The sequence below is a fragment of the Pseudopipra pipra genome, chromosome 10, assembly GCF_036250125.1.
Source record: "Pseudopipra pipra isolate bDixPip1 chromosome 10, bDixPip1.hap1, whole genome shotgun sequence".
In the NCBI taxonomy this organism is placed as follows: domain Eukaryota; kingdom Metazoa; phylum Chordata; class Aves; order Passeriformes; family Pipridae; genus Pseudopipra; species Pseudopipra pipra.
This window is the reverse complement of record NC_087558.1, coordinates 5873270-5899879: the sequence shown is the minus strand read 5'-3', so window position 1 is coordinate 5899879 and position 26610 is coordinate 5873270. Positions and strand designations below refer to the sequence as shown.

At 38.4% G+C, this 26610-nt stretch overlaps 1 protein-coding gene across 2 annotated transcripts in view; it reads right to left on the bottom strand.

Annotated features, from left to right (window-relative positions):
• The window catches only part of NAALADL2 (N-acetylated alpha-linked acidic dipeptidase like 2), a 436265-nt gene that overhangs the window by 324507 nt on the left and 85148 nt on the right, over window positions 1–26610 (bottom strand). The window contains exon 3 of one of the 2 annotated variants that reach the window (XM_064665876.1): window positions 20193–20271. Coding sequence is in view for 1 of the 2 variants with exons in the window: in XM_064665875.1 (XP_064521945.1) it covers window positions 6252–6294 (43 nt within the window). In the remaining variant the exon portion in view is untranslated. Of the gene's footprint in view, window positions 1–6251; window positions 6656–20192; window positions 20272–26610 lie in introns of those variants that run through there. The other variant, XM_064665875.1, reaches the window with a different exon arrangement.

Genomic DNA, 26610 nt, shown 5'->3' with positions numbered 1-26610 from the left:
TTTATCTTGGGATATGAAGATCTGAAGTAATTAAAGATAATTAGATTTGTTTGCTTCTTCCAAGCCCCTATACCTGGACATATTTTCAAGTATAATTACTGCTGCATAAGTCAAGTGAGCACCAATAAAATCTTTTGGAAAATTATGCTTCCAGAAGAACATCTGAAATATCTGAGATGTGACTGAACATACTCAATGCTATCTAACTTAAGTCTCATATCTTTAATAAACAAGGCTAAATTTGCCAAAATCTCCACTTTTTTTTTACATATGCTAAATTTTAACTTCTTTTAATTTTTATGACTATAGACACATGCAATAACTACTGAAACCTGTATGACAAAAGGAACATCACTAAGAGAGCACAACAGTCTTGCCACCATGCATTTTACCTCTTTCAAGATGTGTAAATGATGTGATATAAAACGGTTTTTGTGTCTGTCATGGTCCTTCTAAGGGCCTTCACAGTGTGTTTCTACTTTAACAACTCATAAATAGCTAAGGAAGGGTAAACTCAAGCAGTCCACCTTCTCCTCAAAACAGCCTGCTTGGCCTTACAATTAGAAATAACTGAGATGGAAAATTACTCATGTGTTCACCAAAATTTCCTTCTGCTATTATAGAGTTGCTTCAGACCCTTCAGGATATAGAATACATAACAAAACATATATTATGACAATCTGGAAAGGCACAGAGTCACCCTGAGCCACTAGGAATGGCAGGAGAACTAAAAAAAACCAAGTCTTCAGACTTGGAACAAATCTACAATGACCTGTTTTTAATTTTTCAAAATTCACTACATAAACTACACGGGGGAGCTTCCTTGCACAGGTATTGTGCCAGTAATTGTTTTATTTTGCCTAGATGTCCTAAGTAATTGATGGCTTAAAATCTAACAATGACAATGGCATAGCAAAAGCAACCCTAAAGCAAAAAGTACCTATGTAAGATCACTGAAAAGTAATAATTCTTCCTCTAAAGCCTACTTTATCCTACAGTTTCATCATTACTTAAAGATACCATATTTACAATGTCACATTAGTGTATTACAGCCAGGCAATGTCCATCAATCTAATGGAATATTAAGAATATCATAACTATGAAGGGACTAATTAACAGACCAGGCCTTGGGGGGAAAATAAAACCCAAATCAACCAAACAAACTACCTAACAAGAAAACCATCTGAAGAAAAAAATTCTAAATACCTGGATCAGAATGATATTGTAACAAAACCAACTCTGGTTGTCTTTATAATACACATCTCAACAAGTCACTGCAAGACAGGATGCAATTTAGGATACTGTTCCAGGATTGTCCCACCTCATCAGTGGTGGTGATCAGTGGAGATGATGTTTTTCAAGAAAAGGAAAAAGATAAATAAAATAAACCCCCTCACCATCACCAGGACTATGGAATGAAAGCCCACTATAGAGATGGAAAAATTTCCAGCCACTTCCAGAAAACTTCCAGGACTTGAAGGAAGAGGAAAAAGAGACCTTGTCAGGACCTGCTGTGAATGCAGAGCATTCTTCAGTTTATGAACTAGTTCATATCTGCAGAAGTTTACATAAAACTTGGTTTCCTTTTCTTGAACTGCTCAGTCCACATTGACATTCCCTCCACGCCAACCTCTGCTCTTTACTTTTCCCCAGTAAGTGACTTACTTTCAGAAAAAGAGGTACAGGAGCAGCCAAAATAAACACAACCCTTACCACACACGCTGAGGAATGATGTATTGGGGGAAAAACCAACAACTTCCCTTGGATCCCTTCCCTAAGTGGCAAACACTGAATCTGACAGACCTACTGCTGACAAGAGCTTATTTCTATATTTGGTAGAATTTCAAAGCTTAAAGTAGCTTTATGATCAAGAATATGACAAAAAGTTTTCAGACACTTTGCAAACATCATCCTTTTACTGTACATCTACTACATTTTCAATTTCAATTCTATTTATTGCAGCAAGATGTTGCTATCTTGTTTCATTTTCAGGCACACATATTAGGATGCAATCATCTGCAACATACCTTTAAGAACTGGAAAGGATTATAACAGCAAAACAACAATAATACGAAGCAGATCGGGAGTTGAAAGTCTTGGGGTTGATATCCAGTTTTGCAGTCGATTCTCACCATTGGAGACAGATTCACTCTTATCATGCTTCAATTTATTCAGTTTTCTCAGTTTCAATACACTTATATTAGTGAGGATATTTCTGTAGAACTGAAATCCCAAATCCTGATTCACGAGCACATAGAAACTGGGAATTGAAAGCTAAAAAAACCCTGGCATTCCTGTGATAAAAGAGTTAAAATCACCCAGAAAATGTTAGAATGACTTCAGCTGAAGTCAAAAGAGTGCTCTGTGCTATTCCAGCTGCTGATGGCTCTGCGGGACTATTTAAATCTTGTATTTTTCACAGCACCACGATAGTGATCAGAACATACTTCTCCAGCTCTCCAGATTCACCACTTTGAAATGAAAGTCAAAAATCTACAGGAGGCAGCAATAAAATGAATTATTTTAAATTACCCATTGTTACTGTACCTGGTTGGGGAATAGAGCCAAGCTGTGCAAGAAACGCTGTCACAGGAAACCCTCGCTATTATCATTCAAAAAGAGACAAAAAGGGACCCAAAGATGTTCTGTGAAAAACTGTCCAGAGAGCAAAGAGCCCCTCGACGCAGGACCAGGGTCAGGGAACGCCACGGGGGCAGGAAGCACTTTTACAATGGACCTTCAGAATTACCACTTTTTGTCATAGAACCCCACAGTTAATAACTGCAGCTGATTACAGCATTCATTAGCATTATTCAGAGCCCTGCTCAAAAACACAAACCTGAAAGAAAACTTCGTATCACGAGCGAGCTGGGCAGGGCTGGTGGCCAAAAAGCCCTCTATCAAGAGAAGGAAGCTTGACACTAAAATTTGCTTTCTGGGACATTCCCTTCTTAATTCTCACTGCCCCATGCAAGCATGCATTGTTCTTTATGTAGGCTCTTGATATTTTCCTATCACCTTTCTCAGCAAAAAGCAGTAGTTGCTTCTTTTAGACCTGGTCTGTAAATATTTCATGAGACTACATATATATATATCTAAAAATCAACATCAGAACACAAGAACAAACCCTAAGGAACACACACTTCCAAGATGATCCAAAGCCCAGATTAATTACAGACGGAATCTGAACTTGCTGGAAACTATTTTAAGAAATAATACAGTTGTTTACATTAAATATATGTATAATGAAAATAGTTATAAAAATGCCTAAAATATGCTAATAAACATGAGGGACCTCTGAAAAAAACAAGTTTTTCAGGATGGGATATTAATAATGCTCAAATGACTTTGCTTATTCTTGCTCCCTTACTTGTGCCTCTCGAAAACCAAAGGAACAAGCTGCTTTAACTTGAACTTGTCACTTTACCTCTCTCCTCTGTGGGCCAGAGAGGCAAGCATGGATTGCACAGACTTAGCAAGTGAGCAAAGCTACTATGATCATCTAGCAACACAATACAGTGTAAAATCAATTACAACTCATGAACAATATCATAAAATTAAAATTTACAGTGACTGCATCTTGTGGGGCTTATATTGTCACATTCTCCAGTAAAGAGTACTTCATTCAGGGAAGACTGAAAACAACTCGTGTGAAGGAACGGATCTTGCTTCTAAAGGCAAAAACCCCAACAATGACAAAACAAACAAACAACAACAACAAAAACCACCGCCATAAAAACACAAGATATTCTCAGTTAGTTTCACTGCGTTTTTGAAGGGCTCTCAGTGTGCTCGCCTTAACGAGGAATCAATTTATGGCTGGCAGTCAAAGCCCTATTGTTCAGAGCTTTGCTCTTTTCAGTTGTCACACCCAGGCTGCGGCCCCGCGGAAACCGAGCTCTGAACCATTTCCAGAAGTGGCAAAATAAACAACGGAAAGGAACCAAGAGTTAATTTATTCTCCGAGTTTACTGTACTTGGTGCAAAACAAAACTGCTGTGACGGCAGAGTGACCTTATATTTACTGATTGACCAGATGGCGAGAATTACTGACTTATGTAAGCCCCGAGCCTCCTTCCCCATCTGACGTGAAATCAAATAAAGGGCTCTGCCAGTCTTTAGTGCTCAGACCTAATCATCACAACACCATTATGCTGCGCCCTTAGAAGAAAATGCTGCAGGGAAAGGCAAGGAGTGAACAGGACTGAAAACCCTGGATCCTCAAAAAGGGTTTTTTTCACAACAGAACTGAAGCCATGGGTGTAGCACAGCAAGTAGGTTTGTGCACCTGCTGCCCTGGCTGTATCTCTTCTGCTAATGAATAAGTGAAGCCAGCCTCCAGGGCTGTCAATCTGGCACCTTTAGTAATTCATACAAGCTCAAAGTTCTCTAAAAATAAATAACATGAAAAGAAATGCAAGTTGTCTCACTAGCAGTGGTTCTGATGGGTATCTTGAGTAATGTTAATTTTTCCATCATTCTTTGCTTAAAAAATACCAGTTGATTCACCAGTTATTTGGGACAATTTCAAAAACAAGCACACATGGAAATAACCCAGTGCATCAGACTGATGGCAACTAAAAAACATTACACTGAAGGTGTATGTGTGTGTTTGCATGTATGTACACACAGAACATTTTTATTTAAAAAAGTGTTACTGTGCAGCTCTAATTCTTGTCCCATTTCCACTAATGCAAATCAAAAGGAAGTCCATTTGATTAAGTTCACTTACACTCATGGAGAAAAGGCACGACTTAAGCCAGAATCACAATCATAGTTCCCAAAAGACCTGTATAAAATACAATGTGCTTGAATATATTTTCCATCAGCTTCATTCATATGATTATATCAGCAGCAGTGAAACAGATTCTCACTTACAGCACGAAAGCTAAGACCTGAATTAGACTGGAAAACTTTCTGAACAGCAAACCCTGTAACCTCCATCAAGTCCTGAATGAAGAAAGAGAGAAAGAAACAATGCCAATTCTTTCATTACCATGCCTGAAATGGTGTTTAGACCTGTACACTACTGAATATTCCTGTTGCTTTTTTCAATATTAAAATCTAGATCAAAACTGAACTTGCCACTGTATGTTTTCTGGATAGTATCTACATAATTATTAACAGAGAGCAAAAAAAAAAACTGGAATAGAAGTTCTTTGGAAATAAAAACTGCCCTGGCACTAAGGAAGTTATTCCCAATTAATATAGGTCTGAGATACACATTTGAACCTGAGTATAACATGCTTGCCTGAATATAAAGAATAACTGCAAGGGGACAATAGTAACACGGCTTGTGGTAGACCAGAAAGTTACTATTCCAGCTCTTGGAAAACCATTTGCAAATTGTACAATAGTTTGAGGATTCCAGCAAAACACAAAATAAGGGATAAAGCATGAGAAAAAGGCCAGGAAGAAACTGGTAAAGTCAAGCAAAGGAAAAGCATGGGTTGAATGTCAGGGGGAAAACTCACTGAATGATAAAGTAAAATAATGGAATAATTCCTTGGGAAGATAATCTTTTCTAGGATGTTAAAACAGCCTGTTGAAAGAAAAAAAGGACTACTGGGAAAACATTCTTTCTCAAAGAAAAAAAATTGACACTAATGTTGCAAAAGGACTAAACAAGATTTATAATGTGTTGTGTTCAGGCTTCTACTGAAAATTTAAAATACCTAGGACAGAATTCTCTGTTCTTACAGTTAGTCACATAAGTGCCTGTAAGGGCTACTTTGCATGCATGTGTTGATGTTACCTTAGCACAGCCCATAGAAGGAAAAAAAACATAAAAGCAACAACCTGGAATAAGCCAAGAATGCTAAATGGAATGAAAATCCTTCATCTTCATGCATCTGCCATGCCCTGCTCACATGCAACAGGTGTGAAATTTGAGCAAAACAGTTGTGCAGAGCACTTCCTACCCAAAAAGACATTTGCAGGAGATTAAACTAAGCTACAGAACAGAAACCTCAACATCCACAGATCACCTTGAAGTTTAAAGCAACCTTTGTTGACAATAGAGTGCCAAAGGCTTTCAGACCTTCCCTTACCCTTCGAAATTCATGCCATGGTTGTTTTGTTTTTTTTTTTTTTTAACAAGATATTGCAGAGATGAGTGATGTGGATTTCCTCCTTTCCCCAAACACATGCAAAAACACGTCCCCTCGTGTGGACACGCAGCACCGGCTGCCACAGCCAACAGCGGAACGAGCTCGCACACGCAGAGACAAAGGATGCCCCAAACCTCTTACCTTGCTGGGCTGGACCCGGTGCACTAGGCTCATTCTCTCCCATTTCCAGAAACTTATAAACTTCCCCGAAAGGAGTCGAGCTGTTTTCGCAAGTGGACTTGGTTTCTGTGCAAGTTTTGACCTCCTGACTTTCAGCTGTAGCGCGGTAACTGTATACCTGACTTTCTTCTGTGAATAATTAGTATCCTGCTTCCTGAGCTACCTGGGCTTGCCTGACCTGTTTCTCTATAAACTGACATCATATCCTTTGATCTCCTTTGATTAACATGTGCTTCGGGCAAGGCTGCTTTGTCTCCTCTTGGACTCTCCTGCTCCTTCACTCCCCACCCTTTCCTTTCACTTTCACACAGACAGGGAGATAAAGCCTATCTCTGTTTCGTGGCAGGTGTTTTGGACAAAATGCCAAAGCCCCGCAGAAAGTTTGCAACTGCTTTTAAAGAACCTCTGAATTTGCATTTCGTAGGAAAACTAAATGATAACTATCAAGCCAGTCTCTGGGATGGGAACTTCACACTTCTCCACAAAGACAGCTGCCCATGCGGTGCCCCTTGGCAAAATCTTTGCAAAGTACCCAAAATCTAAAAACCCAACCCACCCTTCCCCTGCCTTTCCCAAGGGTTACCCTCAAGGAAAATGCTTTACTTGAACAGCACCAATTTCGAAATTGTTTTGCCTGCATAACAAAAAGGGCTTCTAAACAAAACAGAAGTTTGTTTTGCTTCTGTTACCCTCCCTCTCCAGCACAAGAAGATTATCTTATCCAGCCACACTCCCAGTTGAGTTCCAAGAAAATATTTGCTCTTTTCTGCCACGTAAATCAAATAACAGGTGTCTGATACATTTGTGATCAATTTGTTGAACAAGTACACCTGTCTCTCTGCCTTCAAAGTTAGTTTTATTTTAACATTTACATTTGCAACTGCCAGTGACAAAAATCAAAGAGAAGACACAGCACTATTTTAAAGGAACAGACAACTGCAACTTAAAAGAGGTAATTAGCTCTCACCACGTTAATCTCCATCTGGATTACACTCAAAAGGGTCTAATCAATAGTGTTAGAAATTGTTTTAATCCAGAAGCAATGAAGTCTATTTTTAAAACTCAGCTGCATTGTTTTCTTCTTCCTCCTCCCCCCCCCCCCCCTTTTTTTTTCAAGTACAGAAACAGAAACACAGAGGACAAAAACATGGAAGGTAAGTTTTTCAAGACAATTCAGGCTAGGTAAAGCGTACCTTTAAAATAAAATTTCTGAAATGAACTATGCCAATTCAAAAAAAAGTCTCATTTAGTAATAAAAATATCCCCCCCAGACAGTAACACTCCTCACATAGGAAGAAGTATGCAGAAATACTTATGTCCTGAGTTTTGCTATAGAAGGTAAATCAGTCATACCCCAAGTCTGAACCATCCGAACAGTGAATTTCAAGAAGACTTCTCACTTGATTCACGGAAATGAAGGGGTTTACAAAACGATCATGCTTTATTCTTGCCTGATTGTTGAATTATTCGGGTAAAATTGACTGTTCCATAGTCAGAAAAGGCTCTTAACCAAGAAAGAAAGTAGAAAAATGAACTAAGGTTTGAAATTAGGCCTTTTATTATTTTATTCCTCTTAGTTTAGCTAAACTGCTGCTACATTTTCCCCCATAATCCTCAATCTCAGCTCATGAGCCAAAATTTGCAGTCAGTGATTCCTACAATTCACCAGACCCATCCATCCTGGAATACCAATTTACTGTCAATGAACTGGAGCTGCCCTTGGCCAGCTCAGAGCCAGTGCAAGAGGAGAGACTCCAGCAGACACCTGGGGAATCTCCCCAGCTGCTTCTGCAACTTCCAGTTCCGACGCTGAACATCATCTTGAATTAATTTACCGAGTTTTCAGTTGAAAGTACCAGTGAAATATTTGACTGAGACATTCGTTTAGTGGGTGGAGGTCCTTTTCAGCTCAGTTCTAATGCAGCTTCCCCTACTTAAGGACAGAGACTAAAAGAAGTTATTTTTGTGTGCAGAGAAATGCATAAATAAGAACTTTGCTGGCTTTGTGATTACTTCAAGAGTGACAAACCAAAGCTCTCTTTCCTGAAAGCATCCAGTTAATGGGACAAGCATACAAGAGCAGATATTAAGCCTTAATTAAAGGGTCTGACTATATCTATTCCTGCTTTTCAACCAGGTCCCTAATAAGAAAAGAGACCTGTGTGATCTTCCTGAAGCTCAAAGCTGATGAAATGCAGCTCAGACTGGAGAAGGAAAAATATTTGGCCACTGATCTTTCCTTATCTCAGCTCTCAAAGCCACAACAGGAATTGGACCATTCACTACTAATTTGATTTGGGAACAACATTTAGGTTGCCCTATCCCACCTGGGGACAGTGGAAGAGCATATACAGAAGCTCTTCCTTAACCATCAAACCTGGGGAAGTCAAAGATTTAGTGCTGAGTTTCTATATTCAAACTGACTTGAGTTGCTCTATTTTTAAAAAACATGATTAAGAAAAAAAAGTTTATTTATCAATGAAGTTTTGCAGCACAAATCAAAATATATTTGATAATTACCTGATGAGAAAGAAACAAACACAAGCTAACCATCTCTTGAAAGAGAAATCCTTAAATGCCCTACATTATATTAGTTATACTAATGCATGGGAGAAATCATAATGGTTAATTTTTACCCTCAAAACTGTATTCTCTGAGATGCCCAACTCAGCCCTGCCCCTTCCCTCCAAAAAGAGAGCTAATTCCAAAGAAGACAGAAGTCTAAGGCAACGAAAATAACTGTTCTCCTTAGCTACTGAGAACCAGCACTTTCCTTCAGGAGTAAGAGTCTGATTTTAGGCTTTTAGCACCTACAGAAGAATTTTGTAGTTTAAGTTCTAGCATTTTCTCACATCACCTTCTGTTAACTCTTAAATATTTTTAACAATTCAAGAGATGAGAGTGATAGTACCGAAAATACTCCCTCCTTTGAAATGAAGCCTAAAAGTGGAAATAGCACAAAAAGGACAAGAACTCAAGATTTTTCACACTCCCTCTTCCAACAATGACTGATGGTGAGAAATGGCTTTCTTGCTTTTATGTTCTCCTAAAACTGTTTGTTGTGCTCAGTTGTGTGCAATGATTTAAATGGAGTGCTTTCCAAAGGAGGAATCCTTAATCATCCATTAACTCTCTCCAGAAGGACCCAAGTGTGAAAATGCAGAGGCTTTGTTCGCAGAAAAAACAAAGAAAGTGATTCTGTATATTCACTGCACAGCAAATACAACATTTCTTGAGTGGAAAGAGTGCATTTGACAGTCAATGAACAGAAACATAATTCGATGATCACAGTGATCAGGGCTAAAAAAGGGAAGTTAATCATTATGCTGTGCATGAAGTCATGCCAAACAAATCATTGCCTCATACTGCTGACATCATGGATGTCATCATCATCAGCCTGAGCACCATGTCATTGGAAACAGAGCACTCTCCACCAATAGTGATAAGACTTGGCAGAGAATATGAATTTTGCCACAAGTTTCCAATGGTAGCTCTGGAAGGCCAGAGAGAGGCCCTCACAACTGAGGGCCTTCAGCAAAACACCTTGAAGTGCTGGCCAAGTTGCTTTCATGCCTCTCATTTCTACTCAGAAATACAGTTATTTTATAGAACTAATGCAAACAAAGTAATGTTACTGCCAGCTACCACTGTGGCTGTCAGACTGTCATTCTTTATTGCTAATATGTTTCAAACTCCCAGACATTACTCTACATATTCTACAAAGGGAGCAGAACTACATATTTTGGCGTTTGCTTCTTTTTTTCGTTTTCCTAAAGAATATAATTCCAACGTTTCAAAAATGTGAATAAGGAGGTATACTTATTACATGTGAAATTGCACAGATAATGTAAATCATATCTAGAACTGAAATGTAAGAACTGGGAATATGCAGATTTCTTTTACACAACTGCTAGGATGACTCTGTGATCCAGGCTCTGTGAACACTTGCTCATTGTTAACCAAGAGTTTTAAAGTATATCAGAGGAAAAAGCCAGCCCATAAACTTTCTTGTAGTGACTGCCTGTCTGGCATACAGGCTGACAGTTTTGACAAGAAAACAATAACAAATATTCCACCTTCAACAATGGCAGGAATGTTGGGAGAAAAGGGACAGTGCCAGTCCTGTCTGCCTTACTGAACCAGACAGGCACAGATTCTGATGTTCATACTTTTATATTGTTGGTGCTCAGGTTTTCTTGTTGTTAGTGGTGGTTATTTGTTTGTTTTTTAAGAGCAACACAGATATTTTATTTCTCCCATGGAAAATGGTACAGCAGAAGGTACAGCCTTATTTGGTTACCCTCCAAATTACAAGCAGTTGTTCAGCCTACAACCTCAGTTAAAACAGGAGAGGGGAAGGAAAAATATTTTCTTCCACAATTAAAATGGATTAAATACAAAAGCAAGGATAACCAGTCCCAAAACCACAATTAAATAGGTTTTCAGTGTCTGTGCAAATGAGGTACTAAAAAAACCAGCGACTGAGTGCCAGCAATAGAGACCTTGCACAGACAGTGCTGAGCAGTCAGCAAAGCCCAAGAAGACTTTACTCCATCATGGATGAGATGTTCATTCCACATTCCTCTGGCTCATCTGAGTTTTATTTCCAAGTCTTGTTGTGCTAAACAGTTTTTCACCAGTTACAAGGATGTTGTGGTATAAAACTTCATACAGATGCAAACATCACCCCTTGGGAGCTTAGTGGGAAACAAAGTGTGTTCATTCCCATTTATTTCTAAGCAGTCATCACAGCTCATTACTGAAGAGACCAGAAAAGGCTCCAAAACACCACTCTGACCTGCAATTTATGGATGTGGACAGAACAGAACTAAGATTTAGGTCTTCCAGACCCAACAGAAAGTATTTTTCCCCTTGGCCACTTTGTTGTAGGATGACTGCACAGAGGAGTAAAACTATTTTTTTCCAAAAGCACATCCAGCAGAATGACTGACATGTAGTTCAAGCTCTCCCTAATCCCTTGCTGAGTGAGAAAATCACATGCCAAGGGAATTTATTAGTATCCAGAAGAAAGCAGGATTTATTAATTGTTGTTGTTTTGTTAATAACACATATGTTATTTTCACAATACCTGGTTTATGGGTAATTGTTCTGTCTCTCTGAGACCTATCTGTCCAACATGATTGACAAATATAACACAATTTGTGACCTGTTTTACCTTTATGACCATAAGAAAACTCGACATCTTTCCTTCTTCACTTTGAAAGTCCTGATTTAGGAGGCTGAAACAAGACCACTTTGACAGCTTGCCCCACAGAGGTATTTTTCCCTCCACAGAAAACAGGTGCTTTGTCACAATGTCATTTCTGAAGTTCCTCTAAATACCATTTTCTAATCAGTTGCTGCTCCTCAGCTTTCACTCCCAGAGATTTAGCAACCAAACCTCAAAAACAAAGTTAGCAAGCAAAATCAGCAATGGCCTCCTGATTCGCTTCCAGTGTTTTTAGACTTCCTATTTAATGAAAAGATAGACAAGTCTGTAGAAAATAAGTAACAACTCAAGCTGACTTCAGCAGCTGAAGAATGAGTGCAGAAACCAAAGCTACAGACATATTGCTATGAAGTTGGTTAGTAGAAGGTAGAAAAAAGAATTAGTTTCTCCTTTTTGCCATCTAATTTGGTCTTTTGGGTATTAAACTAAATTATGTTATGCAAACAAGTAAAAAGGTGTGATGCATAGAAGATGATACTTTATAATCTGGGCCTGGCAAAGCAGTGTATACAGAACCTAGTAACAAGAGTAATCGTTTCATTGCCTTTTGACCTGTTTGACTATTTATAAAAGCAGTGGAATTCAATGAGTGCTTTTTAAAGATGCTGTTTGTTTGACTGAAAAATCTCTGCATGATTTATTTCTACCACCCCTACTTTTGATGAATCTTGTAGTTATAACTGAAAGCAAAGGAAAAACTGCATGACAATAGTAAGCAGATTAAAAAAAGGAGAGTGAAAGAGTGAGGGAATGAAAAATGTTTGTCGGCAAGAGAGTTAATGCTATACATGCTAACTAAGACTAAACTCCATCTTGCACAACTAAGAAGCAAATCTTACTATTCTAAGGCCACATAAGGAAGCACAGAGGCAAAAAATCTGATACAGGAAATTTAAAACTGATCAGCTTTAAAAAAAAAGTCACCATTTTATCTTTACTCTTCTCTTTTAGAGAAATCACCAAACACCAAAATGGGTGACCTCCTGTTTCGATTTTGGCAAGATGAACACACATCTCTAGATACGTCTAGCACAGCTGGGAAGGGTTGTGGTTAAAGTAGGTCAGCATGCATTCCAGGCACATATGTAAGCTTTCATAACACATTTACTGTATAAAATATAGTGATTTTATGGAGATGGATTTTCAAGCCACTGAAGACTTGAATGCTGAAGTATCTTCTATCCCAGCAAATATAGAAGAGCCAGGAAGAATCTTATGTGTGAATCTTCAATCATTAAAGACTGTAACAACAGAAGAGCTGTAAAATATATATATGTATATATAAAGATATATATGTATGCATACGTTAGAGAGAAGCAATAACTGTGCTAACAAATTACCTCACTTTGTGGGACTGCCACATACAGCAAGACAATCATTTCATGCAGTGCCATGAGTTGCAATCCATACATCCCATCAAATGCTACGAGCTGGCAAATAACTCCCTCCTGAATCAAGCAAAGCAACAAAACTGCTTTGTCACATCATCAACCAGGCTGAACAGAGGGTCTCTGCATAGGAAGCCTGACAAATGCTTTTGATACATACACACCTATGGACAAATGAGGGGGCATATTGACAAGAAAAGCCTATAACTTGATATTCCCACACCCATTAGTTACTTTTATAGCCAGTAAACTTGCTGCCTCCTTGTGCCAGGTGTAGTTGTCTTCTGAAGCCACGATAAACCATTCAGTTCACTAATCCCACAGTTTCACAGCAGAAAGGTACCCACTATTTCCTATCACATCCCAGTTTTCCGCTAGTTACAAAATGTTAATCAGCTCAGGAAGGAGCACAGCACATGGGAACAAGACAGCTTTCTTCGCTGCTGACAGGCTGTGAGGTGAGCTCAGCCCCTCTGACCCCGTGGTGCTCACGTACACAGCCAGCCCCAAGCTCAGCACACCCACAATTTGCCATCCCCTCCTCTCCAGTGAGACCCCTTCACATCACATCTGCTTACAACCCTCTGCAGATAACGCACATCTCATTAGTCTGTAGTAAAGCACATTTCATTAGTTTTTAACGACAACTCTGCAAAATCAGGTGGGTGGATGACGCAGCACTGGGACTGCACAAACCAAGGCCAAGGTTCTGGCCCCTCACAATCTTCTCTGACAGCAGGGCACAACCATCACATCTGAGTTGTGCTTCACACTGAATAAGTTCTTCTTTTTTTCCAAACTAGTTGTTAGTTCAATTATTTACTGTAAGTGACTCCCTACATAAAAGCTTTTTAGCATGGAATAACACTCTTCATTGTTGTTTCCATCTCTGAATCAGCTATGCAGCACTCCTAAAAAACAGAAGGAGCTCTATTTTTCCAGAGAGAGTAAAGGCAGCAAAATCTTATTCTTCCCAACTGAGAAGAAAAAAAAAAGGAAAAAAAGACAAATTATTTTTAGATTAGCACTGTTTTACATTTCTCCCCAACTCTGCAATAAAGTTTTATTTTTCCCAATTACAGTTACAGTGGTGTACTCCTGCAAAACACAGCTGTTGGCTTGGTATTCACTTGTATGCAGTTATTGCACTGCTTAATATATTTTCACTTTTTTTTTAAATACAGTAGAAACATAGGAAACGAGATCTAAAATGCATCACTCACCTGTGACCCTTTTCCCCTGCTTACACACCATGTACTTGTTTCACGTGCTTTAATCAATAAATTGTCTCCATGTCTCAGATGGTATATTATGTAACACAAATAAACAGCATAAATGCCAAAATGAAGGATGAGAAGTCAATTTTGTGCCCATAATTAAGAAAAAGAACCAGAATCCCACTTTCATACAGTGCTCTTGGTATGCACAAAAAAAAATATAAAATCTTTTAACTCTTGTCTGCTCTGGGTTGATCCTTCCATGGCTTCCTGTGTTTCAGTTCCATAAGAAACACAAAAGCCCAACAGAAACTACTACTGGATGAGGCAGTAGAAGAAAATTAAAAACTATTGCAAAAATAAGTTGAAAATGTCAAAACTGGCTGATTTAAAGCATCATAGTTTAAGTTTCCTTAACCAATGTTTTAATAGATTAGTACTGAAAGTTCATAAGATGCCACCAGGTGTTCAAAAAGAATGCTGAAAAGTATTTCATATATTCCACTCACATTCCTGAAAAGATGGACAACAATTATTTTAAGTTTAAAATTATTTAGTTTGGTTGTAAATAAAAGAACATTTCTGGAAACATTACAGAAGTTGGTCAGGTTTTTTAAAAACAGCACTGCATTGCACAGAGAAACTACTGTAATTTTTTTAAAAAAATCTTAATGATCCCTACTTGTTTTCTTGGTTCAATTACAATTATTTTTAACGTCTTTTGCTGTCTTAGAATCTACTACAGGGGAGTATGCAGCCAAAAATCTGGACACCTTGGACATGAACAGAGATTCATAAATCTTAAAATTTTAATCTTTTCCTTCATTGATACAGTAGATTAAAGCCCAACTTCCAACATGTTTCTGTAATATCAGTGCAGTTGCAGTTCCTTCAATCATGGCAGTTGCATTTGAGTTAATACAATTCTGCCCACAGACACTTACATGTGCAGATGATGGGAGAGTAATCTTGCCTACAGACCAAGGTTGCCCTTAGGAATACAAGTTACCACGAAATACAGTCGAGAGCAGTTTACCCAAACTTTCCCATGAATCATTATGAGCTACAAAACATTTCTCAATACCCTGTAGCAAATTCGGGGCTTGTAATGTAAGTATACACCATTAAAAAGATAAATAGTTAAGTCAGAAGCTACAGCTTACAACGGGAAGAATGAAGGAGAAAGACCATTCTGTTAATGACAATTGCCTCAAGGCTTTGGCTATCCAAATTGAAACATTTCAAACCTTTCACCTGATTTTTCTGAGGATCTCCAGTTACAAGGAAGCAATTCCTCACAGCTGGCTGCTGCTGTCTGGCCTCTGTGTGTTTGCATGGGGACAGAGAGAGTGAATAGACTGTGCAGATGAAAACACTGATTTATGTCTAGATTATTCAAAGTCTGATAATTACAAAGCATCCAGAAAACATAATGGGTTTCTTTGCGAATTCTATCAATACATTTCCATACAAATACTCTGTATTTTGACAGCTGGTCAGTAGGTCAAGTTTCAGTACTTCACAGTAGGTCAAGTTTCAGCCTTAATAAAAGCATTGAACTCAACAATCAAAAAGGGAAGCAAGCATTTGGCAAATGAGAATTGCTCTTTCGATTAAGAGAGAGGTGTGGCTTTTCACTTTTAAGAATTCCCAAGATTATACAATTGCAGATGTACACACATTAACCTCATTTTTGCCTGGTGGAAGAAACGAGCACACAATAGTTACGCAGACCTCCTGTCCAACAGTTCAAAACAAGATCCCAACCTGTTTCCTACAGCTTTGACCTTATCATTAGGCACCAGAGTTGTTTTTGAGAGCTAAAAGGGCAAAGGAAATTACTGCCTCTGGCAATATCCAAAATACACAGCCCGCTGGACTGCACAGCCTGGGTCTGTGCAAGCTAGCTGCAACTTTCTCCTTAATAATTATGCCCACAGAAAAGAAAAAAAGTTACTGGATCAATATTCACTTAATGATAGCAACCTCCATGTAGTAATGTCCATGTACTTTTCCATAAAGGTCTAGTAGAGAACACCAAACTAACACAGGCCCTCCATCATCTCCCTAACGAAGAACCTACATACAACTCTACTGCAGCACGAAGATAGAGCTACAGCTCATACAGACACCTGTGTTCAAAATCCATTTGAATTGTTTAAGAACAACTTGTACAAGGTCAAGTCTGTCCCACTCCTCACTGTACACACTTTGTAAGCATCCTGATATTTCACCAGTAAGAGATTTGTCACTTCAGAACTGTGTTTAACCACAAAAAGGTAACCACCTCAAGGCTGCAATTGTAACACAAACCCTAGCTCACTGTCTTTCAGCAGTAAGGACAATTTTCAGAGGGCTCCCAGACTAAGAAAACATGACTTTATACCTGGAACTAGGCCTAAGAGCTCAAAATTTTAGGTAAATCTCTCTAAACATGGCTGTCATCTTGAAAGCCTGCACAGGACAGGATGCACATGTTTTCTTCCTTTAACTAAAACGCTTGATTTGCTTCCATTCTTCTTGTGTTTCTTTTTACAAGTATGAAATACATAGAGACAAAACATGTAAGATACAGATCTAACCCATATTGAGAATAAAGTATGCAAACTGCATAAGTCAGCCTTCATGAGCTCAAGAGATGAGCCAATGTCAACTCCTATAGAGTGACAAGGGACCTCAGCCCATCCTCCCCCGTTGCCAGGCAACCATTCCTGTATCCTTGGCTGTATTCATCAGCCATTAAGCACCATCAGGCTCCCTTTCTTTCCTCCCTCACACAGGCTCCCACTCTCATAGATGGAGGAAGGGGAGGGGGAAGTTAAACAAGATGACTTTCTTTCCCAGCAGAAGCAACATTCTGAGTTTTAACAGCTAATAGATTTTAGCCAATTCACACAATTCAGATAATTGTTTTGTAGTGAAAGATGCAGCATGACTGTAAGGTGCAGTTCTAATAGGAACAGGGCTCTGTTAAAAGTCGACATTAATGGAAATCTTCTGGAATGTCTATTATTAGACAGCGATGATCTCACGCTGACAGTACTAAAGTGCCCTTTGAGTTTGTAAAACATAAAGCAAGAGATGACAGCTTTTTAACTCCATAAGAATGGCATTCAACATGAGGAAATGCTATTCTAAACCTTGTTAAGATAAATAAAAAGCAGCTGATCTCAGAAGCAGATATGTGTTACCTTTAACTTATTCCATGGAAACAAAGCAGTACCTCAACCACTGGAGGTGCCAATCCACTGCCCCTAATACCTCACCCCTGGAGCACAAGTCTCCCTGGCTGCCCATGCTCAAGCCACAAGGTAACTTCCACTTGCAGGCACTAGCAGGGAAGTCCTGCAGCCATAAAGGAAGCTGGGCAATGCAAGTGAAGATGGAGATTCTCCCCCTCCCAGCCCCAGGTTAACTTCAGCCAGAGCAGCTCTCATCCAGCTCCTCACATGGCACCCAAGGGGAAGGGGCTGAGGACAGAGGGGAAGATATGGCTCCTTCAGTCAAAGTTCATTCTTGTATCACATTAATGCTGCCATCAAACAACCCTGTAATACATCCTTGTTATTTCAGTCTTATCTTTCCAGTTTTCATGAGACTGAAGTTTCATAGAACTCCTCAAGTGAAGAAAAATATTAACACATTGAAAAACTTACTTCAAAGCTCTAAAACAACACCAAATATTGCAAACCCCGCAGTTTTACAATAGGGAAACCCAAGGTTCCCAGAGGTCTCACTTAAACACATAATTAGAAAAGTTGATTTATCTCTCTCTTTTTATTTTTGAGACCACCATGTGAACATGTTTTCATGTCTGTTAACCATCAATGGAGAAGGATCTTGATTAGAGATTATTAGGACAAGGATCATGCACAAGGCTGGAAAACATAAGGATGTATGTAAGGACAAAGAAAAGGCTAAAAGAGCTTAAACTGATATTTAAGTGGAAGCTCAGGTGTGATTAACTAGCAGTCAAAACAGCTACACCAGGATCAGAAATGTCATAGCATAAGGTTGTGCAGGTAAACAGGAAAAAAAGAGCTATTTTCAATGATTCCAGCTGATTCAGACAAATTGAAGAAATAAACAGGGCAAATGTTTTCCAACAGTGTTAACTGTTGGGCAATTTTCCAAGAACCACGAAAACTTTTCCATCACCGGAATCTTGAGGACTAGAGTCTTTTGCTCTAAGTACAAAGCACATGCAATGTAAAGAAACAACTCTGATGTCAATAAACTAGATCATAGAGATGATTTTACAGCACAGAAGAAAACATCCTGACTAGTACTGCTTGCTCCTTACAGCACAGAAGCATTTTTACAGACTCATGTTTCACAAAATTTTCCTCTGGTTGTGTCCACACAGGTCAAAATTGATGATTCTCTTCTCATTTAGAGACAAACTTTAGTATAATAAGTATACTCATGCCTGTTTGCTAATTGGACAAATGCAATACCGATCAATCTCTACACTGCAACAAGACCATGACAGGAATTTAGAGGAGTTCAGGATTTGCTAAGAATGAGACATTCTGGTCATCTTCAAGTCCTTGGGTGTTTTCCAAGTGTCTCAAATTTTAAGTTTTAATACACATTTGTTTGGAGTCTTACTACAGTAACATGTGCATTTAAATACTGTTCAGATCAGTAAAATATTAATAGCAGATTATTTAAATAATTCCACAGTCCTTAATGAAAACTTCCAATTCTCAAAAAGTCCTTAGAAGAGGACCATAATTCCCATCCTAAAGGGAATACAACCAAGCCCATGATAGTGTCAGAACAAAACATAAAACAAAACAACAGTCTTCTCCAGCTGTGGGTTGCTGTGAGCACTCCTTTTGGAAATATTACAAACAGCTTTACTTTGGTCGCCTTTTAACAGTAAAACTGTTGAATCTGATTTGCTTCTACAAGTACTTAATGCTTAAGGGCAAATCCTGGGCCTTTAAACCAAATACAGAACTGAACATATTTTTACAGTGAATATTTCAAAATTATTGTGCTCCTGGAACCTGGTTCTGTGGCACATGCCAGCATCACAACCCTACTACTGGGATATGAAGTAGCATATGGTTCCTATTATGTCTAACAATATTGGTTAAATTTGAAGAAAGCTTTGCTTGAAAATAACGCTTTTTGAGTGCAGAAATCTCACTGGTGCCTTCATCCACAGACACAGCAGGGTAAGTGGAGCCAAAAAGTTTCAAACACCGAAAATTACCCATTCTGAGTGATTTCACCGAATGAACAAGAGATGCTAAACAGTCAAACAGGGTATGGCCATGATAAAGGACTACTCACAAGTAACTGTTCACAAAATTATTAAAATAATTCTTTTCTGCAATGATTTCACAAACAAAACCAGCTTGCCACATCTTACCATGAAACACAGTAAGTTAAACAATTCTGGAGGAGAAAGACTAAAAATATGCAGTGTTAGAGGATACCTTTTCCATATACACGAGAAATCAAAGCATATACATATATAATGAAAGCTGTAGAGTGCTGAAAATTAGTCTCTGGTTCGGGTCTTACTTTCCTACAGCTATTTAATTACCCCTTCATCATTTTCACTGCCTTGCTCTCTATACCAGGAGTATGGTACCATGAAAGTAAAATTAAGAAGAACAAAATTGTGAATTCCCATTCTAGCAATTTTGTTTGCAACTGAGCTCTCAACATACAGAAGCTGAGTTGCAACCTGATTTTCAATTATTTATACTTTGTTGCCTTTGTAATTTCATATTTTCCATTCAATTAGAACGATCTCTCCTTCATATGCATATTCAATTTTTAGACAAAACCAGATGCTTGCCAAGGCAGTGTGTAAGACACATAAGTGTTCATGCCACTGACTGTCATTTTGTTTAATTACTGAAGCCTAACCCAAATTTCTGGCTCATGCTTGCACTTTATTTTGACTAAATTTTAAGTTTTACAACTTAACTCCTTAAAATACTTTCTTTCTTCTGAGAACACAGTATCCTCGCATTTCTTTCAAGCTCAAAACCATCTATGATAAGAAAAGTCAGAAGAGGTGTTTGATACTTTTTTTTTTATTTACCTTAAAGCCAAGATGGGATCAGCTTTGTAGAGACTTTGTCATGAAGGCATATTTTCAGTCTGGCCTCTACACAAATTCTCTGCAAGAGAGCAACACATCACACTTTATAATACAACTCACTGAAACAGAAAACTAACCATTTTCAATTATATAACTTGTAAATATAAATAGAAGACTCATTTTCCTGACACAGCAGCAAAATAGAACATATTTTTAAACACGATGGTCCTTATGAAGTATTTTTCTTATTTAAAGAAGCAAAATGACTGCCTAAAATGTTAAATTCAATGTCCTTGCAACCAGTAATGTCTGCTTCATGAAGCAGCAGATTCCTATTCAGGGAACTTGTGGTGGCTCTTCTACAAAACACTGTACAATAAACCATTGCCTTGGTTATCCATCACTAAACTAGAAGTGTTCTTATTACAAAAAAAAAAAAAAAATTGTTATTCTGATAATTTCAAATTTACATCTATTTCCCACTAGCAATCTCATTATCATCCATATAAATCTCCCTTCTTCTTTTAATGAAATTCAGAAGGTACCAATGTGTTCCTTCCCCAAGCAAAACAAGGTAGCTCAGTACACATTTAAGCATTCTCTGTGTACATCACTGGAACTCAGTACCAATCAAAGGTTATTATAAAGATTCCACAGATAACTCCACTAATAAGCTTCTACTGTTGCACTGAATAAATTATTAAAAAAAAATGGAAGAAAGGATCCACAGTAATCAAGTTTTGTCATAACTTTCTGTAAACACAACTATACCTGGGCAGTAAAGAAGTAATATTAAAAAAAATAAAAAAATAGAGAAATGCACTGTGACTGTTGTGACTGTTTAAGAAAAGACTGGATGTGGCACTCAGTGCCATGGTCTAGTTCACATGGTGGTGTTTGGTTAGAGGATGGACTTGATGAGCTCAAAGGTCCTTTCCAACCTAACTGATTCTGTGATTCCCTGACTTCTTTTCAACATCCAGAATGCAGAACCCACTGAGCTCCTCCAACACTCCTTTTGTAGGACCACACTGAACTGAACTAGCAGGAGTGCAATTTCCATCTCCTAGACACCTGGTTTTAACATACATTTTACTGATCCATCATAAGGGCTGTAGCATCCATGTTGCAACAGGCTTCCTCTTGTGCAGGTAAGAAGGTGGGAAGGAGTAGCTGGGAGATGGAAAGGGTTTGGGTGAGAGATGAACTGGCTTCTACACCTTTTCCTAGGTATGCATTCAAAGGTCTGACCAAAATTCACCTTGAATTAATGGGTGAAATAAAAGCCACAAAAGAAAGATTTTTAAAGATATTCCTGAATTTTCCATCTGGAGATAAATTATCTTACAAAAAACCACAAAAAAAAACCCCAAAACCCCCCCAAAAAACCCCAAACAAACACAAAAAACCAGAAGCCAACTGATGGTACTCTAACTATTCATGCTTCATGTTGTAATTGTGTTCAAGGTAACCTTGCAGAGTCACAGCTCATAAAAATGGTGGAACGACAGGAAGACAACCTTTATCATTGTAGATCTGAACCCTGTCAGAGGTGCTTAAAGTAACTTGGGCTGGGAGAAGCCTAGGAAGTCAGATGGTCCAACTCCTCATTTAAAGCAGGAATAACATCAACATTAGATCAGGATGCTCAGAGCTTTGTACAGTCAACTAAAACTAAGAAAAAAAATACCAGTCCTAAAGGAAATTCATGTTTTGCCCTTCCAAGACCCAGACCCATTTTCACAAAGACAGTTGAAAATGAACTGCAGCGAAGCAACAAAAATTCAAAATGAAGTAATGATGGATTTACTGAGTTCCAAAAGTCGCATTTCCTTGACAGTCATAAATACAATATTGTACTACTTCTCTGCAAATCAACACCTTGAGACTATAATGCTCGTGTAAGCAGAAATTACAGTTATGGTCTTACTGGGCAAGACTAAAGGAAGCTGAATAAAACAACCCAAAAAACCCCAGGCATTTCCCTGGACCAGAAGAAAGACTTATTTGCTCACAGGTCTCACATAAAAGCTTCATGTTAAAACATTTTATCTTTCTTACAGTTTTACTGCTCAAAAGGTGAACCATGAGATTAAATCCAATCTATTAAGCTCTAGAGATAGTCACATGCCATGCAACTCGTAAGACTTCAGGGTCTGGACATTGTAGTAGTTATTGAATATATGAGGGAAGCATTTCAGAAAGGCATTAACACTAATAGGGCTTACATATGTGTATCAAGGGAAAAATATCTGCTAAATTATGATACTACTCAGTCATGACCCAGAGGTACAGAAAGTAGCCATCTGTATAATTCCACAGAATTCTGAAAGATTCTCCTAAATTCACCCACTTAGAAGGCTTTGATTTTTTTCCAAGCATCTACTGAAAATAAAAATGTGAGGAAAAAAACCCGAAACCTCAAATCATACACTAATCACACTCAAATATGTTTGTGTTTTACCAGTTTGAAGAATAGGCATGGAGGTAAATTTAACAGACACAGAACGGGGGTTTTTTTGTTTGTTTGTTTAATTGAAAACCAAAGCAAAAAAAGAACATAGTGAGCAATTCCCCAAAACACCAACAGATTGCAGATTCATCCAGTCTCTCGCATTTAGACAGTGACAGCAATGTTTAAAACATGCAGAACATTTTAAGGTTTTTCAGCCACCATGACTAGTAACTGCAGGCTCTCATACCCCTGCATCTTCTAGATATGCAGTTGAAAATGGACAACAACAAGATTCAGGATCAGGGAACTGAAAAACGAGGTCATGTTTCAGTTTTCCTTCTTACCAGATAAAGTCACTTATTTCATTACTGATCACCTTCCCGGGAAGGAATGACTATGTTCATCATATACTTCAAAATTTTTGTCATGCCAATTGTATCTAACTTTTAAGCAGCTAGCAAATTTACAGATAATGATTCTGGAGTAATTTCAGTGGGGAAGCATTAGCCCAAGGAAAGAAATTCCTATTCACAAATTCTGAAGAAATTATTCTCTCCTCAGCAAAGTTTATATTTGAGAAAGTAACTATTTCTGCTGGGAGAGAATATTGCACATTGGAGCAGAAATCCCATTTCACTTAAAATCCTAATTCCTCTGTTTCACATGAGGCTCAGAATTCAGTGGGTACAGAAGGCAGGAAGAGGAGGGAGGGACACAACAGCTCATGGATAAGATGTTGCCACTTCTGATCCATCATCACACTTTCTCAGATTATGAGAATGAATTTTTCCCAGCAGTACATTTTATGCTTGACAGATTACAGATCAGTTTACACATTCACAATTGGAGCACTCGAATTTTACAAAAGTTCAGGTCTTTTGAGACCAGCATTTGTTATATGGCTTGACACTGAGTCAAGAGAAACATTCCATGAGACAATGCCAGAGACACTTTCTGGCAACGAAATGGGTGAAGTCACAAACTCCTTAATGATCTCTGCAGCCAGCCTGAATTTAACACTTCTTCTTTGACTTTACAGCTGGCTCAGAAAGGTCATTAGACTATTATATTCACTGTTATGTAGAGCAGTACTATACACATGTAAAGTTTCTATAGCAACACTTTCTTAATTCACTCTTTAAGCAAAACACCAATTAGCTTTTTATTATAGCCAATTAAAAAAATCTGCACACTAATTGACAACCTCTCTACTCGGAATTTAAACTTATGCAAAAGAAAATTGCAGTGAAATTTTCCATGGTAATGGCTTACTCTCTATTATTCCCTCTTAAGACAACAGTAAATTATTTCTGATCGGGGCTGAGCATTTATTTTACAACCTGAACCATTTTGACACAAAGAAGTAACCTATCCTGATACGCCTTAAATCTTAGTAGAGCCCAAAGATTACAGGTTTCAGAAAAGCATCAGAAATGTAATCAACTGACTTATTTCTGCATCACAGGAAACTGGGCATTGGCCTGTGCACCTGGAGATTGTGCAAGAGGCAGCCAGCAAAATGTTTCTCTTTCAGAGTATTTAAGCACACTGAGCCAAGTGAGAAAGATGGCAAAAAACAGTACTGAAAGTCAAATTCAGCAGGGCAGCAGAGACATTTTTGTTTCCTTCTTAATACTTAGTATTGGTTTTTTCACATGTCTTCAACACAGCTGGTGATGACAGCTTCTTTGTGTGTCACTTCAGTAGCAAATATCAAGATAAATTAGTTAGAAACCAGTCAGCAAACATAATATAAAAAGAAACACATCATGATGCAGAGTACCACAAGAAGTAATCAACAACAAAAACTAAACTGTCCTTCTTGGTAAGATCTTCTGCAGGAAGCTGAATATAAAATGTTGTTCCCCTTACAGTTTTTCCATGTGAGGTGTCGGGATTCACCTCACTAATAAATAAATAAATAAATACACATAGAACTAAGTAGCAGATGGCTCTTCTGACAAGCTTGGCATGCCCCAATCAAGAATTAATGGTACCTGAGGTATCAGTAGGTCTGCTGGCTCTTAAGGATAAACTACAGAAACTACTCTTATTCTCACCCTCTTACATTATTCACACTGTCATATACTGCAGCATTAGCACAGAAACCGAAGGCATCTCACAAGTTATGTGGGGACACCAGTGCAGTAACTAAAAGAGTTTCCCTTCAAAGGCTGACAAACAGAAAAAGGGGGTAGAGTGGTCTTTCAAACCTACCACTGTAAAGGAGAGATCAAGGTACTCACATGCAGAAGAGACCACTAAGTCTAATCCTGAAGTTGCTGCAGCATGAGAAGACCATCTGCTGCAAAGTCACAGGGTCTGGAGCACATCAGTGAGCTATGCAGAACACTGGGACACCACAGATAAGGGACCACAGTTAAGCACCAGGTTCTTTAGAGAGGTAAACTCCCAGACACAGTTCCCTGAATTGCCAGGAAATGGGAGCATACTCAAGCTGCAAGCCTTCCAAGCTAAGACCCCACTGTCAGATGCACAGCTCTACCTCCTGCAAAGGGACTATTAGTTCAAAACACAGTGCACAGTGTTACACACAGAATGGGGACTAACTGAAACTAATGTTAATGTTTTCTGTCCCAAGACTTTGAAGATTTCTCCCCTGGTAACCTGCAACCAAAATATGTGTCAGTTCACACACTCATGAAGTGAATGTCTCTCCCTTCTCTGCCCTTGACTGCATTTGAGGAGAAAGTTTAGGGCAAAGTTTAAAGGCAGCTGGTAATGGCAACGCTATTCATTGCCAGCAGTCAGCATCACCCTCAGCTGCTTTCCAGGAATCTGCATTCCCAGGATCACAAAGGCTGCAGCTGGTGACAGTCACTTTTCAAATACATCATCACCAGGTATCTCTTTCTTACTGTCTCCTCTGATCTGCTCTTTGCCCACTCAGCCTGCTCTGAACAGGCACGTCCATGTGGTCAGGCAGGTGGTGTGTGATGGGAAAACCCTTGAGGGAGTAAAACAACAGATATGGTTTCTGACAGCCTCATCCCTGCCAAGAAAACACCTTCAGTGGACTAAAATATGAACCCAAGCCAGCTGTGCAGCCATCCCAGTCTTTGAAAAAGCAGACAGTTCACGAGTGAAGAAGATCAGGTTGGTAGAGGCTTCTCTGTATTTCTTGCTATTGTGATCAGTGTTCAAAGTATCTTCATTAAAAGAACAATTTGCACATCCAGCTGCAAGTAAAGGATACAGAGCTATGTTCCACTTTAAGACTGCAGAAGCAACACTTTTTTCTTGGATTGCTTTTTACTGTTTCACAGGAGGGCTTGCTGCAATTAAATTGTCTTTGTCTAGGTATAAAAGCTCAAAATATTCTGCTATTTCCAAGAAGTAATGAGATGGCTTTGTTGCACATCTAAATTACTCACCCACTGTTACAACCTACCATAGAACTAAAGCAAATTAAAACAATAGCTAAGACATCATTTCAAGCACAGATTTTCAACAGTTTTGAAACATCCTTTTTGACTCCTTTAATTTACTTTTCTGCTTTTGAAACATATAAAACACAGAAGCATGATTCCAGTAAATTTTGATAACTGCCATAGATTTCTCCCACTATCTCAATGAAGGAAAGTATTTCAGAAAAACCTTCCATCCAAATTTATCTTTTCAATTTCTGCACAATCCCGTGTTGGCAATAATATGCACCCGTAACGCCAGATGATGAAAAGAAGAATTTAAAGGAAACCATAATTTTCCTGCAACATTTTTCAACCTCTGAGAAGGGTTGACTTTCTCAATCCAAAGTTTGGACACAGAACCTGAAATCAAAGTGACTATACAAAAGATATTTTTCTGTCTTCATGTCTTGGTGAAGAAAGAAAAGTATCAACTTTATGACCTACTACAGTTCAATAATCTAAAGTCACTACAGCCAAACTTATGAAAACCCAGTTTGTATTACTATTCTTTATATAATATTAATATATAATA